This window comes from Danio rerio, chromosome 17 (genome assembly GCF_049306965.1).
Source record: "Danio rerio strain Tuebingen ecotype United States chromosome 17, GRCz12tu, whole genome shotgun sequence".
Classification (NCBI taxonomy): domain Eukaryota; kingdom Metazoa; phylum Chordata; class Actinopteri; order Cypriniformes; family Danionidae; genus Danio; species Danio rerio.
Genome location: NC_133192.1, coordinates 4,715,703 through 4,735,000, shown reverse-complemented (window position 1 = coordinate 4,735,000; position 19,298 = coordinate 4,715,703). Strand labels below are relative to the sequence as shown.

Here is a 19,298-nt window from a genome sequence, read left to right as displayed (position 1 = left end):
CCACCTGCACAAATGTGCGCACGCGAGGATGAACGAATCACTCCCTGAGAGGACTCGTAGTTCCCGAGTCTTATAGAAGATTCTTTCAAAATGAACTAATAGTTCATGAACGACCCATGATGTGAACGGGCAGTGGCATTTGAAGGTGATAGACACAGAGCACAGACGCTTTGGATTATGGAGGTCATTAATAATATAATAACACTAATACTGAAATGGTAAGGCATTTAAGAATGACCAAAACAACAGTTCAGATAATTGACACTGTGCTCAGCCTGCTGGTTTATCCATTCACACACATTTTCATCAACACATGATTTCTCAACAAAATCACATGACCTTTTTTAACGCGCATGCTGGAATTTGTGCGACAAAAGTGTTTCCATCGTAGTCTATGCGCATCTTTTCTTATTGAATAAAATATTATTTTATTATATTAATGTTTTATGCATTTTATAAAATATTATTTTAGATTAATATTTTATTTTATCAAATAAAATATAATTTTTATCCTACTCAGTTATACACATATGTTTGTTTTATGCGCATTTTCAAAATGTATGCACATCATGTTATTTCCATATGTAAAATGTGCATAAAAATAGGTGGATGGAAACATAGCTACTGTGGATAGCAGTGCAGCAGGACTCTTTCCGTGTCTATTCCAACCAATAGCCCTGCTGGTTATCTGGAGAATTTAAACATGTGTGAACACAGCAGCACAGATATGGGCGATGTGTCTGAATGGTAATGAACTCAACTGATAGAAGACACCATTCTCCAATTCTCGTACAGCTCTCCCGACAAAAATGCTGGCTGCAAACAAACAACTTTGCTGTATCGGTCCTGACACCATCTCGAAGAAAAGCATGCAACAAACCCAGTGGATCATGGAAACAAACACATAACCCTTCAAGAATGGCCAAATACTGCATGCCGGGCAGGGACGCGGTCTCACCCTGTCATTGTTAGGTCAGCCATGCCCTCGGAAAGCACGTGCTTTTATGAATAATTAAGAAGCCGGCTCTTCTCATAGGATAAGAAAACTCAGCTATGAATAATAATGAGAAAACAACGCCTCGTCACTCCACAAGGAGATTCACGCTAGGTCACAGATTTTGATCCCGCCTCAATAATGATTTTAAACCCGGAGGAAGAAATTAGCTGACAAAAGCTTCAAATGATCCAGTTTTCCACAATTAAAGCTGACAGGTGCTAATGTTGTCTTAACTGATGCTCAACACACGCAAATCTGTTAAAATTGAAAACCAAAAAAAAAAGTACTCGAGGGTTTCTTGAATTTCTGAAAACGTAATTTTCCCTTTGCGATTTTTTTTTGAGAATTGCGTTATTTTTAATATACAAATTTTTTGTCATACTTTACATTTGCAAAACTTGACTTCATGCTGCAAGTGTAAACGGCCCTGGATTGACTCCATATGCATGCTGACCTGGTAATCCGTGATCTCGTCCTCTCTGTAGGTTCAGCGCCGCCAGATCTAGATTCTGCGGGACATTGAGCACCAGCAGTCTCTCCGTCAGCTCTTCTGTCATCAGATGCTCCTGATCCTGCAGGACAGCCGGTGCAGACAGAAGAGCCCGTAGGACTGGATCTAGACCACCTTCACAACACACACACACACACACACACACAGCTCATTAATTTACTAAAATTAACTAAGAATGACCAAAACATGGTTGTTTCGAGTGGTTAATTGTTTATATATTACATGTTTTATTAACATTCTGAACTGAACAAGGGTGACACTACTTTGAGTTTGCAGTTTAGGAATACAAAACCTCTCAACAATTTTCATTTTTGATGTGTTCTATTATTTATATTTTGAAACAATTATTATACATTTAGGTCTCAGTGTAATGTTAATTAAAGTTTCAGATATTTATTGCTTTTTAACCATCAGGGGTCTGAGGTAATTTTGGGGCCCCTTAGATGTTTTGACATGCCCTGGCATTTGTGCCTATTTTAGCTACTTATAATATAGTACTACCAACATGTATTTTTTTTTTTTTTTTTTTGTATTTAGCTACAATAATATGCCAGAAATATTGATGTACATGCTTGGGTTTTTTTGGAAAAAAAATTATGTGTAGTTAGTAGGTATTGGCGAAAATATTTGGCTGAAATAAGGTCCAAAAAACACACTGAATGTGCCTAAAACAACACTTCTGAGTAACCAGCGTGTAAGCTAAAATATTTACTTCCCAATTATGTGAAAAGTTCTCTCATTTAAAGAAAACATTGCAATGATTCACAATTTGTAAAGTTTGTAACTTGAGTGACAATAGTCCCGAATAATTCACACCTGGAGAGACAAAAGACACTCTCTCACTCACCCATTAGGGCACTGTAAAGCAATGTCCAGCTACAAAAGCTAGCCCAAACTAAATGCTTATTGTATTACTTGCTGTATGACCATGTAAACACTCTGGGTAAACAAACAGTGCTCAGCATATATAAGGACATGCCTCACAGATGGATACTTTAAATTAATATTTTAATAGAAAGCTTAACAATATTATATTTGTACATATACATTAGATTAGTCAGTACTGAAGCAAAATCTGGAGCTTAGTATTGTATACACAAATGTATATGTTATAGAAAATAATAATAAATAAATAAATAAATAAATAAATAAATAAATAAATAAAAACCCACAAAATAATCAAGAGAAGCAAAAATTTGTAAAAATATGGTTAAAATTTTGTAGGTTATAATTTTTTTTGCAATATTTAGCTTGAATTTAATTTGCATTATCTTTCAATTTTTAAACATGTTTCGTGACTACAATGTTATATTAATAAATACATCTGTTTAATCAATCTGTTTTGTTTCAATGCACCAAAATAAACTGCCTATATTCACTGAGAAATGGCGAAAAATATTCATTTTCAAAATGGGCTGTACTCAATTATGCTGAGCACTAGAGGTGTGAACCTACAGTGGTCTCACGGTTTGGTTCGATAAGCATGCCATCGATTCGGTTCAATTCGATATCTCGGTGCATCATGGTTCCATACACAGTTTTATTGTTAGTTATTATTGGGGGGGGGGGGGGGGGGGGGCTAAAACAAGCTGTCTGTATAAACAGACACACATATAGACACACAGCATCACACACACTCTCTCATTCACACACATAAACACACAAGCGCATGCTCGCTTGCTCAAAAGCGATATTTTTAGACCGGCCGCTCCCGTTCAAATTACACCAGAGTTACCGACCACTCCCGCTCTTTATTTGGAAATCTGGTCGGGTCCCACGGCTGCAGACCTCTATCCAGAAGAATTGCTGTAACAGCCGAGAGAAGAGGAAAAGTCACGCCAGCAGGTTTGTGCACAGTTTCTGAGTTTTTAAGTAGTTGGAGTGTTGTAAATACTCACGCTCACCTCCCTCGCCATAGTACGGCGACATAGCGCATTTAAGATAAATGACGTCACTACATAATAACCGCTTATGATTATTACTGAACCGATATCGAATTGTCCGCATCTGGATCGCGGTGCACCGAAGAAACAATTAATTTTGACACCCCTACCGAGCACTGTATGTGCACTTATACAGCATGCACGACCCCTGAGGGTTAAATACCTGAAATGATGTTTTTATACACTAGTTAAGTTTTACATTTACAGTCTATATGAACTAATGCAATGCTAACTAGTAAACAAGCCCAACAAATATTTATTATTTTATTTTCTATGACACAGAATGTATAAATGTCCTCTAGATTTGACCCTTTATAGAGAATCAATCATCTGAAACCAAACGACAGATGAGAAATGACTGATTGTTTCATTAATGATTCTCATTTCATCATTTCATATGAGCATCTTCAATATTTCCGTGTCTTGCCTGAACACGTCTGCAGGAATCTTTCCTCACACACTCTTACTGTCTCTTTATCAACATGACACACGTTTCAATATTATACGGATCATCTGAGAGATTTAGTTGTTCAGCTCATCATGTTCATCATCTGTGGGGAACGCTGTTTCAAAGCACAAAACTGTTGTATGTGTTTTGATACAACAATCAAGCAGTTTAGATTTACTTTATAAGTACCGATAATATTAACATATGTGAGTATACTACTAGAGATGTAACGGTATCAGAATTTCACGGTACGATAATTCCTCGGTATGAATGGCACAGTATGGTATTTATTGCAGGAAAAACAAAACTAATGAAAAGACTCGAAAAAAGTGCCAAAAGTGTTTATTTACCTTAGCACTGAACATATCAATGACATACAAATTAGCCATCTATCTGTAATTTTCGAAACAGGAACTTTAATTTTAATAACAAAAAACTATTAAACCATATAAAAAAAATTAAGTTTCAATTTAGTATTGTTGAAAACTCATCACATTCAACATTTAATCACTCACTCACTTAGATAGAGATGGTTTTTTGAGGAAAATGATCATATAACTATAATCTGGTAAAAGCTGGGATCTCTGGGCATGTCCCCTGCAACAGAAAAAAACCCTCTCATTTGGGACTGAGGTTTCTGGGAAAGAGAGATATGATTTAGCCTAGGTTGACAGCAGTGGGTAATGTTGTGCATTGTCTTTCCCCCACTTGAGAGGACAAGCCATGAGTGAGATAGAGGTCTCTTTGCGGTACAAGTCAATGTCTGCGTCAATCTAACAAGTATGCAGTCCCCATGACTGCCCAGTCTGGCAGTGCCTGCATACTGTTTTTGTCTTTGTCTGTCACCTTTTCTCCTTTTTCGTATCTTTTTAGAAAGAAACTAAAATGCTTCCACACATCCGATTTAAAACCCGCTTTAGGTTCGATCATTTCCAGCTCTTTTTCTTCCCTGCTACTAGCAACACACTCAATTTCCGCATTACTGGATCTGTAGTGACAACAGACTGCAAAGGATGATGGCCACACCTAGGCTGATGGGAATTGTAGTTTCCGCTACCTCCCGTTCGCTTCATTTGCCTGAGCAAACTTTTCTCTGAAATATAGTTTTACTGAGTCATGCGCCTACGGTAATATTAAAAAAAAATTACTATTGCGGTATGACGGTATTTACAATATTGTTACATCCTTACATACTACTGTATATTTTGAGCATGTGAATAAAGTGGGTCTGGGCTATATGCAGTGGTTGGACAATGTAACTAAAATGCCTAGTTTTAGACTACAATAATGAATTGGTATGGTGTAGGCTCTCCTTTTCCAGCCAATACAGCATCAATACATTTTGGGAGTGACAAATTCAAGTCCTGCACAGTGTCCAGTGGTGTTTTGAGCCATTCTTCTTGCAAAATAGTGGTCAGGTCACATGATGCTGGTGGAGAAAAGTGTTTCCTGATTCGTTCCTGCAAAACACCCCAAAGTGGCTAAATAATATTGGGATCTGGTGACTGTGCAGGCCATGGGAGATGTTCAACTTCACTTTCATGTTCTTCAAAACACTCTGTCACCAGTCTTGCTGTGTGCATTGGTGCATTATCCTCTTGATACACAGCACAGCCTTCAGGATGCAACGTTCCAGCCCAAACCATCACTGATCCACTGCCATGCCTCACCCTGGGCATGCAAAAGTCTGGGTGGTACCATTCTTTGGTGCTTCTCCACACCGTAACTCTCCCGGATGTGGGAAAAACAGTGAAGGTGGACTTATCAGTGAAGACTTTGTCTACAGCCCAAGATTTTCACTGCTAGCATCATTGAATATCTGTCATTCCCAAGACGAATTGATGCTGCATTGGCCGCAAAAAGAAGGCCCTACACCATTGTAATGAATTATTGGGGTCTAAAACCAGACGTTTTGGATTCATTGTTCAATCCATATGTGTGTTTTCTTTATAAACTAATTTCAAAAGGATCACGTGTTTGTGATTAAACAAAGCTGGAACCGCATCAGCTCTGTATAGTGCACCAATCAGATGAATACTGACACATTATAAATTACCAGAGCTTCCTACTCCAGTCATTTTCGTCTTGAAGAATCCCCCCTTCCACCCCTACTCCTCCCCTTCTCTGATAGGGTGGCACGGCGGCCCATTGATTAGCACTGTTGCCTCACAGCAAGAATGCCACTGGTTCAGCCTCTCTCCAAGCTGGTCGGCGTTTCTATGCAGAGTTTGCATGTTCTCCCCGTGTTCGCTTGGGTTTTCCCCGGGTTTGCTCCCACCGTTCAAAGACATACACCATGAGTAAATTGACTAGCATCTTAAGGCAACTCTTAGGGTGCTTTCACACTTGGTTCATTTGCCTGGACCGTACCCAATTTCGATTGTCTCCCCCTGCCACCTCCTCGGTTGGTTTGTGTTCATACTGTCTTTTTTCCTTCTGAACCCTGGTACGCTTGCATCATCGAGCTGCTGTTTTGTTTACGACAGTTGCTAGCTGACGGTCACAAAAGCAAGCGCTGAAATGGAAAGACTTCCGCACATCATTCTGCATTAACTGAAGCTTTTGCTTTTGGACATACAGAAAGCGACTCGACTCCATCTGCCACAAAAATATTATAAACATTCAGAACATCACACAGTGTCTGCAGAAGCTGTTTTTAGAGGAGACAAGCAGATATCACTGTGTATCACTGTGTTTGCCCTGGCTCAGTCCCGGGCATGTCACCAAGGTACGAAACGTGACACACACAAACACGAACGAACGTTATGAAAACGATAGCTTGTTGTGCAGTTGGCGGTTCACTTCCGTGATTTGGTACGATTGCATTCACATCAGAATTGAAACGTACCAGAGTTCGCATGAACCGTACCCCAGACCACCTCTTTCAGGCAGACTCAGGTACGGTTCATGGGTGCGCACCCGAGTTCAGAAGACACGTTCACACTAGCTAAACATACCGTACTATGATGTCAAACGAACCCGGGTGTGGACCAAAAGTGCTAGTGTGAAAGCACCCTTAGTCAGCACGTTCACAAGCAGGGGAGTTCTCGAGACCTGAGCTCAAACTCTCCTCTCGCCCTTTAAACGGGAGGGAGTCCCGAGCTAAAGGATATTCTGAGCTCAGGGCTCTTTCCCGGGACAGCATTATCAATCATCAGCTTAGTGTGAACTCTTGAAATATATTATGTCTTTTAACATTCAATAAATTAATTGAAAGAAGTAAAACTGACACTAGTTTTTCAAAACACTCTACTGACTGTTTTTAGTTTATCAGAAGTTATGCACATAATTGATGATAAGCATCATGGGACATAATAAAGATGGTCCCTGGGATAGTAATAGTGTTGTTCACCCTCTCGGACGAGTCTCCAGGGGCTGAAGAAGCTCTGCTGGAGTGTCAGCGTCTCATATCTTTCATCCTCCTGGAAGCTCTGGTTGAGTCTGCGCAGATATGGAGAGATGGTGACATGCCCGAAGCGAAACGCAGCCGTGGCGAACACGTTAGACACTGATGGATCCACAGACTCATTGTAACCCTCGTACGGCCCAAGAAACTCATTCACAGAATCCTGGCCAATCACTTTAGGAATATAATCTCGCATAGTGAAAATCTGTGAAGAAGAAGAAAATGATCTGAATTCATAACCCATTCAGCAAACTGCAACATTTGAAAAAGTCAAATAAATAAAATTCCACCCAAAGATTAAGATTCTGTAATCATTTACTGTTTTCTGTTCAATGCAAAACACAAAATTTTGACTAAAGGTAAAACCCAGCAGCCATTGACTTCTGTAAGGTCCAGCCAGTTAGTCCGATGACGGTGTCTCCTGGTGGACGAAGGTTCACGGCATGTTCAATCTTTCCAGTGCACAATGTTGATTTACTTTAAATTTAACTCATATCTGACTCCAACTTTAGTATGAGGTGGTTTAGAACATTAATATACGGTAATTAATCAACACTGATAAGATTATTTAGTTTCCTTTAACATTACTTTAGATCAGGGGTCACCAATCTCAGTCCTGGAGGGAAGGTGTCCCTGCAGGGTTTAGCTCCAACTTGCCTCAACACTCCTGCCTGTGTGTTTCAAGTATACCCAGTAAGACCTTCATTCACTTGTTCAGGTGTGTTTGATTAGGGTTGGAGCTAAAATCTGCAGGACATCGGCCCTCCAGGAACAAGTTTGGTGATTCCTGCTTTAGATTATGATTGGATATTCTCTTGTTGTTGTGTGTTATTCTTGTTCATTCTGATTCCTATAACATCCTGAGTCTTGTATCGGCCGAGTATACAAACTATTAAGCACAAGCATGTCAGTCTTGGCCATCAAACAGAGGCGATTCACCACAATTCTAAAAAGGCAGATCCCGACTTAGTTTAGAATATTTTGTTGTGTGGTCCCCATAGATCTGCTATCTACTAAATCAAAGCAAAACTATTTAATCATACAATAATCAATACTATAGAATCAAGCAGACCAATTTACCTAAACTATTAGTAACTTTGTATAATCACCATATGATTTAAATAGTATTATATGTTTAGAGAGGAAAGCCTACCCACATTTAAATTCGTCTCAACAATACTTTGTTGCAAAACCCATCATTGGCTTTTTACAGTCTAAGCATACTTGAATTATTGCCAATGTGTTAGTCGGAGCTCTAAGAACATCGTATAGCACGCCACGCTGCTCCGTCTAACGTGTTTTAGGCCGTACTCACACTATGTACAGTTGCCTTGAACCGGGCCAAAGCACGCTGGTCACCCTCCCGTCTCCCCCGACGGCCCACACTCATACTACATTCGGGCCTGTGCACAATTACATCATTGATACTGCACTGTTTAGTAAGCGCTCTCGCTCAGCATCAGCACAGTGGACATTTCTTTAGTTATATCGTTTGGGATGCAGTGACACGCAGTCAAATATTTCGACGAACGGATCCGCCACTTTTGGCGCTCATAAACAGCGATAAAGTCCTCGTGCTGCAGGAATTAGGAGGTTTGCTGAAGGTGCGCAGCTGTCGTGCAGTGAGGGGTTTGCGTCTTTACTAATCTATGACAGTTTGCGTTCATCGAACAGTAAGAATGATTAATAAATCCATATCAAACAGTCCCTTAAAAGTCACGTCTCCCTTTTAGTTTCGGGCTTTGGCGCGTTTTGCACTCACACACAAGCGTACCGCGCCAAAGCCCAAGTGAACCGGGCTCAGGCCCACCTCTTCCAACTGGGCCAGGTCCGGCCAAGTGAACCGTGCCTGAGCCTGATTCATTGCATTCACACTTCTCAAATGATCCGGGAAACGGGCCTGGGCACGGTTTGGATAGCATAGTGTGAGTACGCCCTTAGTCCGTTACTAACCTGTACAGTGGCTTGTGGTGTTATGGATTTAACGTTATCTACTAGAGATAATAACACAAACTTTGTTTGAAAAATTCAAAACATAACAATTTATTAGCCAGGTAAATGTGCTTTATGCCAATTCATTCAGTCAATTCTAAAACGATCAATACAAGACATCAAATTCTCAAAGATAAATCCAAGATTAAAAGATGCATACCTGAATTTAAAATACACATACCATGGAGCTTTAGAGCTCTACGCTATGGGCTGATCTAGTAATAGAATCACACCGAACATTTAGAAACTTCACCTTAAATAGTAAATTGGTGTTGCGGTTGTTGTTGCGGACGCTGCCCTCTCAATTCTGCTATTCTGCCGCTCGACACGGATATAACTAAGGGTGCGGGTGGTGAGGTTAGTCGCGTACGCCGCCCTCTCTGTTCTGCCGTCCTAGACGCGGATGAGGGTAGTGTCGCGTACGCCGCCCTCTCTATTCTGCCGTCCTAGACGTGGATATAACTGAGGGCGCGGGTGGTGAGGGTAGTGTCGCGGACGCCGCCCTAGACGCGGATATAACTGAGGGCGTGAGAGGTGAGGGTAGTGTCGGGGACGCCGCCCTCTGTATTCTGCCGCCCTAGGCGACCACCTAGGTCGCCTCTATGGACGCGTCGGCCCTGCCCGTGTATATAAAATCTAAACATATATAATACACCAGACTAGGGCTGCACGATATTGGCTAAAATGAGAATCACAATTTCGCTGGTTTCACTTTCACTTCTAGTTGCGGCTCATGTTTGCCATCACTGTGAAAAAAAAAAACACACATGTGCAAACTATACTTCCCGCAAGGCTACCAAACGATCGCTCTGTGCAACAAACTGAATGCTATTTACAATTTTATTGCCTGTTATTCACAGCCTATGCAGGTTCTGCTTACTAAAGTAGACATCATTCACGTGTCCTCTCGGTAGTAAACAAACAGCTCCCGGTCAGCTCACGTGTGATTTCACGGCCGCGAATACATCATTACATTATATAATGTATATTATACTATACAGCATGTAACACTTTTAACACCATTTGGATGTGTCCATGTTGCTGGGAAGACTTTCATGTTACTGTGAAGACTGTTCACATTTATGCTTCTCTAATGACCTTGAAATTATAATTGGCTGAATCGCAGAAAAGCTAAATTAAGATCACGTGTAGGGTAGAATCGAGATCGTAATCCTTTTTTCGTTTAATCGTGCAGCCCTAAACGAGACCCTCTAGTAATTTGCGATTCCACGATCTCTGAATCCAACGCAAAATGAATAAAAAGTCGCACATTTTTGTGATCCTGCAAAATTCTTAATTAAACGCAAATTTCAAAAATCTCATAAAGCATCGGGAGACGCAGTGGCGCAGTAGGTAGTGCAGTTGCCTCACAGCAAGAAGGTCGCTGGATCGCTGGTTCAAACCTCGCCTCGGCTCAGTTGGCGTTTCTGTGTGGAGTTTGCATGTTCTCCCTGCATTCACGTGGGTTTACTCTGGGTACTCCGGTTTCCCCCACAGTCCAAAGACATGCGGTACAGTTGAATTGGGTAGGCTAAATTGCCCGTAGTGTATGAATGAGTATGTGGATGTTTCCCAGAGATGGTTTGCTGCTGGAAGGGCATCCGCTGCGTAAAAAAACAAGCTAGATAAGTTGGCGGTTCATTCCGCTGTGGCGACCCAGGATTAATATAGGGACTAAGCTGACAAGAAAATGAATAAAAAAAACATCAAATTAAAAAACATATAATCAAATTATATTTATTTTAGTTTGCTATTTCATGTTTTACATGACTTATAGAAGTTGCATACGCCACGCACGTGATTTACTTGAGTGTCTCTGGAAAAAATGAAATCTCACATGCTCTCTTACAATTATTACATTATATGAAAAGGGGGGCGGAATTGTTTTGGAGCCTGAGCAGTAAGCAGTCGAGGATAAAGTGTGAAGTCAATGCAAAGATGCGATTACACATCCTGTGGTACAAATTGGGCGTTTTGAGCATTTGGAGCACTGCAGACTGCAAAAAAAAAGTAAAAACATCTAACAAATGGAGAAGTGGAACAGACAGAACAGCAAGCAGCTTACAATGAAGGAGATTCAAGAATGGCGGCCGTTGGACGTGACCGAATTTATATATATATATATATATATATATATATATATATATATATATATATATATATATATATATATATATATATATATATATATATATTTGGACAATTTTGCAATAAAAAAATAAATAAATAATTAAAAAAAAATATATATATATATATATATATATATATATATATATATATATATATATATGTGTTTTAATTATTTATTTATTTTTTATTGCAAAATTGTCCAAAAGTCAAAGATTTTTGGGAATTACCACCAACACACACACAAAAAAAAAAATCACAAAAAAAATAGTAAAAAAAACAGTGAGTCTGATACACACACACACACACACACACCAGACACAGACACACGCGCACACACACGCGCACACACACACACGCAAATACATACACACACACAAACACACACACACACACACACACACACACACACGCATGCACACACACGCACACACACACACACATTAATGCATAGATACGCATCTGCAGAGTTAGAGTTAAGGCCTCATGCTGCTGTTTTGGGTTTCGTTTTTCCTGGTTCCTGGAACCGCTCCAAGTCTAGTGCTGTGGTGAGCAACCAAACAAGTCACACCGGAAAAAAAACATCAATACGAGGGTAAGCAGTCAGCGGTACCAGCCTGTAGCATTTGTTATACACATACAATAAAGTCTTATGTACCCTTAAGCACATCAGGGTTTTCCCAATGAGCCTGTGTAGGCAAAAGTACAACAGAAATAAAAATGACTTGACTTACTCAACCACTATATTTGTAACGAAGGAACTTGTGAACTTAGTTGGCTAACAATGGTTTTGGGAAACGCACCGCTGGTTGATTTGGATGATGGGATGCGGTTTGTTCATCTGTATTGCTGTAGATGTTGAGATTCTGAGCAGCAGATTTGAGAGGCGAATGAATGAAACTCTGCCGTCTGTAAAAGAGCTGCGACTGGAAACTGTTTTCACTGTTGTGTGAAGTTGGACCCGGCGGGACATTGTTAAAACACTGCACTGCTCTTGATGTGTGTCGCGTTTCTGTTCTTCAGCATAGAGAGACGATCAGACGAGCTTTGAGCCTTTAATCCTGAATCTCTGCTCCACATTCATCAGATTCATCGCTCAGCTAATCAACAGCTCTGCGTGGAAGCTTGTTTTCTGAAGCTAAAGTCAAAAACGTAATTTCAGTCTGACGTTTTGTGTCACAAATCATGCTTTTTTCCTCTCACAATTGTGTTTGATTTTAGGAAAAGTCAGAATTGTGAGAAATAAACTCCTAATTCATGTTTTCTTGTAATAATATTATGAATTCATTGATTTCCCTTCGGCTTAGTCTCTGATTTATCAGAGGTCGCCACAGCAGTATAACTGTCAACTAGTCCAGCATATGTTTTACGCAGGGATTGCCCTTCCAGCTGCAACCTAGAGCTGGGAAACATCCATACACTCGCCCACACACACTCATACACTCCGGCTAATTTAGTTAATCTAATTCACCTATAGCGCATGTGTTTGGACTGTGGGGGAAACTGGAGCATTCGGAGAAAACCCACACCAACACGAGGAGAACATGCAAACTCCACACAAAAATGCCAGCTGACCAAATCTGGGCTCGAACCAATGACCTTCTTGCTGTGAAGTGACAGTGCTAATTGCTCAGCCACGGTCCTACAAAAAGAACCTACATTTGAACTAATTATTAACTAAAACCCTTTTGTTTATAGGCATGCTGATGATTTCTGGTCAGAGAAAATGAAGACGTTCAGAATCAGTAATTGCCCAGCAGAGGTCAAGTTTGTCAGACAGAAGTAATTTATGGAATATATTTTGCATACATTTACTCATGAAGTCAAAGTTTCTGGAATGATTTCTGTTAAATACTGCAGTGAGACGCATTTACCCAGCAGACATCATTACTTCATGTGTTCAGTGCCACAAAATCACCCACAAATCAGAGGATAATCATGACCACAAAACATTTCAGATTATTATCAGAACTGTGTGAAGGAGAAACATTCAAGGTTTCTTTGATGAATTGAATTGATGAATTGAAACAAAAAACTAATTGGAAACTGTTTTATCCATTATACAGGTCCAAAAGGAGTGAAAAAGTGAAGGAATGAGTGAATAAGTGAAATGGAAGGAAGGAAGGAAGGGTGAGTCGGTGGGTGGGTGGATGGATGGATAGATATGAGGTTTGATGAATAGATAGATAGATGAATGGAAGAAAGAATGCAATGAAGGAAGGAAGGAAGGAAGGGTGAGTCGGTGGGTGGGTGGATGGATGGATAGAAATGAGGTTTGATGAATAGATAGATAGATGAATGGAAGAAAGAATGCAATGAAGGAAAGAAGGATGGAGGGAGGTAGGGAGGAAGGAAGGAATGATGGATGGATGGATGGATGGATGGATGGATGGACTGATGGATGGATGAATTGATGGATGGATGTTGAATGGATGGATGGATGGACTGATGGATGGATGTTGGATTGAAGAATGAATGCAAGCAAGAAAGGAAGGATGGATGAAGGTATGGAGGAAAGAAGGATGGATGGATGGATGGATAGACAGATAGATAGATGAATGGATCCAAGGAAGGAAGGATGGAGGGAAGTAGGGAGAAATGAATGATGGATGATTGATAAATGGATGATGGATGAAAGAATGGATGCAAGCAATATAGGAGGGATGGATGAACGTAGGGAGGAAGGAATGATGAATGGATGAGTGGATGGATATAAGGATTGATGAATGAATAGATGGAAGAATGGAGAGAAGAAAGCATGGGTGGATGGAAGGAATAAAGGAAGGATTTATAGATGGATGGAACAATGAATGCAAAGAATGCAAAGAGGATGGATTGATAGATGGATGGATGGATATAAGGATTGACGTATATGAGGATTGATGAATGGATGATGGATGGAAGAATGGATGCAAGGAAGAAAGGAAGGATAAATGAAAGTAGGGAGGGAGGAAGAATGGATGGATATAAAGATTGATGAATAGATAAATGGATGATGTATGAAAAAATGGAAGGAAGGAAGGATGAGTTGATGGAAGAAAGAAAGAACAGATGGATGAATGGATTGATATACGGATTGATGGATGGATGAACGGATATAAGGATTGATGGATATGAGGATTGATGAATGGATAAATGGATGGAACAATGGATCCAAGGAAGGAAGGAATGATGGAGGGAAGTAGGGAGGAAGGATGGATGGATGGATGAATGGATGGATGGATATAAAGATTGATGCATGAATGGATGATGGATGGAAAAATGGATGAAAGGAAGAAAGGAAGGATGCATGCAAGTAGGGAGGAAGGAAGAGACGTAAGAAAAGATGGAGGGAAGGATGGATGGATATTGGGATTGATGGATGGATAGATGAATGATGGATGAAGAAATGGATGCCATGAAGAAAGGAAGGATGGATGAAAGTAGGGAGGAAGGATGGATGGATGAGTGGATGGATATAAGAATTGATGAATGGATAGATGGATGGAAGAAAGGAAGGAAGGATGGGTGGATGGTAGGAAAGAAGTATGGACTGATATAAGAATTGATGGATGGATGGGTGGATGGAACAAAGAATGCAAGGAAGGAAAAAGGGATGAACGGATGGATGACAGAAAGGAAGGAGTGAAAAAGGAGTAGGGGAAAGAGTGAAGAAAAAAGGGAGAAAGGAGTAAAGGAAGGAAGAATGGGTGGGCGAAAAGATGGATGAATGCACAGATGGAAGAGTGGATGCAAGGAAGGAAGAAGTGAAGGTGGGTGAATGGTTGGATGGGTGGATGGATGGACAAATGGAAGCAAGAAAGAAAGGAAGGATGGATGGATGGAAGGGAGGAAGGAAGGATAGGTGGATGGATGGATAGAGGGATCAATGGATGGATGGCTGGATGGAGGACGGATAGATGAACTTAATGTTGATAACTCAAATTAAATTAAATGTGCATGACACAACAACATCAACTATGACATCATCGAACATTCATCTATTGGGTTAAGGGGGAAATCGGTTTCAGTAGGATGTTGTGAGTGTGTTTGACCTGATGCAGAGCGCCGATGATCTTGCGAGTCTCCTGATAGACTCTCTGCTTCCCCCAGTGTGTGTTGATCTGCACCAGGAGTTCTGCCAGACGGTTGTGTTCCCTCATCCAGAGTGTGTGCAGCACAGCCAGCGGCAGCACCTCATTCACCCTGCTGTCACCCGCAGCGAAACACTCCACCCGCGCCTAGGCATAGAACCACATGCCACATGTTATAGCAGTCTGTGCAAAAAGGTCCCTACCATGTTACTGTAGAACCGTGATATTTTTATCCAAGGTTATCACAATGTCAGAATCTTAAACCAATCTATGTTTACCTCCAGCAGTGCTAGAGACCCCGGCTGCTGGAGACAGGCTGAGGGCCGCTGTGGGACAGAGGGCAGGAATGGCCGGCCAGTGTCCCAAAACTCATCACTGACTGCCAGAAGGCCTGCGGAGTTCCTCAAGATCTGCTGCTGCTCCTCAGACGAGCCGTAGACGGTGGAGGCGTCAATGAAGGATGTGATGGAGTTCAGCTGCTGACGCTGAAGACCCGTGCAGGACGGAGACGAGCGGAAGAAGGGAAGACAGCTGCTGTTTCTGGACAGAGGATCATCTCTGGAGATCTGGGAGAAACACCGAGCTGGTTTGACAGCTATATGAACTAAAGCAAGCTATTAAAGCAAGCTCCTGATTGGTTGATGGTCGCTACTAAAGCAAGCTCCTGATTAGCTGACAACCACTACTAGAGCAAGATCCTAATTGGTTGATGGTCGCTACTAAAGCAAGCTCCTGATTAGCTGACAACCACTACTAGAGCAAGATCCTAATTGGTTGATAGTCGCTACTAAAGCAAGTTCTTGATTGGTTGACGGCTGCTACTAAATCAAGATCCTGATCAGCTGACAGCCGCTACCAAAGCAAGCTCCTGATTGGAAGAAGGCTGCTACTAAAACAAGCCTCTGTTCGGGTTGACGGCCACTAATAAATCAGGCTCCTGTTCGGTTGACAGCCGCTACTAGAGCAAGCTCCTGATTAGATGACGACCACTACTAAAGCAAGGCCCTGATTGGTTGACGGCCACTAGTAGAGCTATCTCCTGATTTGTTGATGGTCGCTTCTAAAGCAAGCTCCTGATTGGTTGACGGCTGCTACTAGAGCAAGCTCCTGATTGGTTGATGGCCACTACTAAAGCAAGCTCCTGTTTTGATGACGACCACTACTAAAGCAAGGCCCTGATTAGATGGCGACCACTACTAAAGCAAGGCCCTGATTAGATGGCGACCACTACTAAAGCAAGGCCCTGATTGGTTGATAGCCGCTACTAGAGCAAGCTTCTGATTGGTTGACGGCCGCTAGTAGAGCAATCTCCTGATTTGTTGATGGTCGCTTCTAGAGCAAGCTTCTGATTGGTTGACGGCTGCTACTTAAACAAGCTCGTGATTGGTTGACGGCAGCTACTAGAGCAAGCTCCTAATTGGTTGATGGCCACTACTAAAGCAAGCTCCTGATTAGATGACGACCACTACTAAAGCAAGGCCCTGATTGGTTGATAGCCGCTACTAGAGCAAGCTTCTGATTGGTTGACGGCCGCTAGTAGAGCAATCTCCTGATTTGTTGATGTCGCTTCTAGAGCAAGCTTCTGATTGGTTGACGGCAGCTACTAGAGCAAGCTCCTGATTGGTTGATGGCCACTACTAAAGCAAGCTCCTGATTAGTTGACGGCCACTACTAAATCAAGGTCCTGATTGGTTGATGGCCACTACTAAAGTAAGCCCCTGATTGGTTGACGTCCACTACTAAAGCAAGGTCCTGATTAGTTGACGGCGGCTACTAGAGCAATCTGCTGATTGGTTGATGGTTGCTTCTAGAGCAAGCTCCTGATTGGTTGACGGCTGCTACTTAAGCAAGCTCGTGATCGGTTGACGGCAGCTACTAGAGCAAGCTCCTGATTGGTTGATAAACTACTAAAGCAAGCTCCTGATTAGTTGACGGTCACTGCTAAATCAAGGTCCTGATTGGTTGATAGCCACTACTAAAGTAAGCCCCTGATTGGTTGACGGCCACTACTAAAGCAAGCTGCTGATCCGTTGACAGCTGCTACTAAACAAGCTCCTTATTGGTTGAAGCCTGCTACTATAAAGCAAGCTCCTGATCGGTTGACAGCCGCCACTAAAGCAAGCTCCTGATTGGTTGACTGCTGCTACTAGAGCAAGCTCCTGATTGGTTGACGGCCGCTACTAAAGCAAGGCCCTGATTGGTTGATGGCCACTACTAAAGCAAAATCCTGATTGGTTGACAGCCGCTACTAGAGCAAGGTCCTGATTGGTTGATGGCCACTACTAAAGCAAAATCCTGATTGGTTGACAGCCGCTACTAGAGCAAGGTCCTGATTGGTTGATGGCCACTACTAAAGCAAGCCTCTGATTCTGCTGATCAGTTGACGGCTGCTACTAAACAAGCTTCTGATTGGTTGACGGCTGCTACTAGAACAAGCTCCTGATTAGTTGACAGCCACTACTAAAAAAGGTCCTGATTGGTTGACGGCCACTACTTAAGCAAGCTCCTGATCGGTTGACAGCGGCTACTGAAGCAAGCTCCTGATTGGTTGATGGTTGCCACTAAAGCAAGCTTCTGATCGGTTGACGGCTGCTACACTACTAGTAAACTAAAAGTGATCAAAATGACCCTCATTTTATTGAAATATTTGACATTACATAGATGTCAGTTGGTCATTAACCTCCATCTGAAAAATGTGAACATGCAAATGTGTTGCTAAATTATTTAGCTATGGAAAATATTTCTAATTAATAGCTATCGGGTTGTCTTATAATTTTCTGCGCTTCAACTTTATATATATTTTCCCTTGATTTTCAGTCTCTGTTTTTCATAAATGACAAAAAATTCAAAGTCAGAAAGCTTATAAATGACATGGAGGTGAAAATGACAGCATATTAATGTCAGGCTCAACTTTTCCTCCCATGAATCAATTTATGTGCAAATTCTCAACAAAAAGTAAAACAATGTTACGTCTGCTTCTGAATATGCATTACTTTAGTGTGTTAAAGATCAATATAGAGCTGAAACAAACAGAACATATGCTCTGAGATGAGTTTGTATTATTTTGTGTAAATTTGCATGTTTTATGATCTTGTTCTTTGCATGTGTTGCTCATTTGCTCCCTACATAGTGCACACTGTGTCTTCCTGTCTGTTAAGTGCAATAATCAAGCTGTCAACTCTCGGGGATGTGTTAAATCAAGCACAGATTTCAGAAAGCGATTGCCCCCATTTTCTCTCCTCTTCTCTACATTGCTGGATATATTTAGTTAAAAAATGCTGGAAAAAAATTATAATAATATAATAAAATAATATTCTGTCTTTTTAACAAACAACAACAACAGTATATTTCTCAATGTATGTGTTTTTAACATATTCTAATGTGGGGTAACAACTGTATTTTTTATGTTATCTTAACTTTCTATTTATTATTATTATAATTATTATTATTATTATTTATTTTTATTTTTTTTTATATAAGTTGTGTGTTGCGGGCCTCTTGGCCAGGTCACCCTTGTAAATAACATCTTGATCTCAGTGGGTTTTTATCTGGTTAAATCAAGAAAGATTTAATAATAATAATAATAATAATAATAATAACAACAACAACAACAACAACAACAACAACAACAATAATAACAACAAAAATATAAAGATGAAATTAAAACCAAAATATTAAATTAAATGCAAGATAAAATTGACATTTCAAAACTGCTATTAAATTACTAAACTCAATAAAAACCTTAAAATTTGAATTAAAATAGTAGTAGAAGTAGTAGTAGTAGTAATGATGATGATAAAA

At 40.8% G+C, this 19,298-nt stretch overlaps 1 protein-coding gene across 12 annotated transcripts in view; it reads right to left on the bottom strand.

The window, feature by feature from the left end:
• tpo (thyroid peroxidase) overlaps positions 1-19,298 on the bottom strand; it is a 170,533-nt gene that overhangs the window by 41,200 nt on the left and 110,035 nt on the right. For 9 of the 12 annotated variants that reach the window (XM_073928006.1, XM_073928008.1, XM_073928010.1 and 6 more), the window contains 4 exons: positions 15,776-16,063; positions 15,459-15,644; positions 7,252-7,510; positions 1,452-1,622 (listed from right to left, as the gene is read on the bottom strand). In XM_073928006.1, the coding sequence (XP_073784107.1) occupies positions 1,452-1,622; positions 7,252-7,510; positions 15,459-15,644; positions 15,776-16,063 (904 nt within the window). The remainder of the gene's footprint in view (positions 1-1,451; positions 1,623-7,251; positions 7,511-15,458; positions 15,645-15,775; positions 16,064-19,298) is intronic. The other 3 variants (XM_073928017.1, XM_073928011.1, XM_073928016.1) reach the window with 1 other exon arrangement.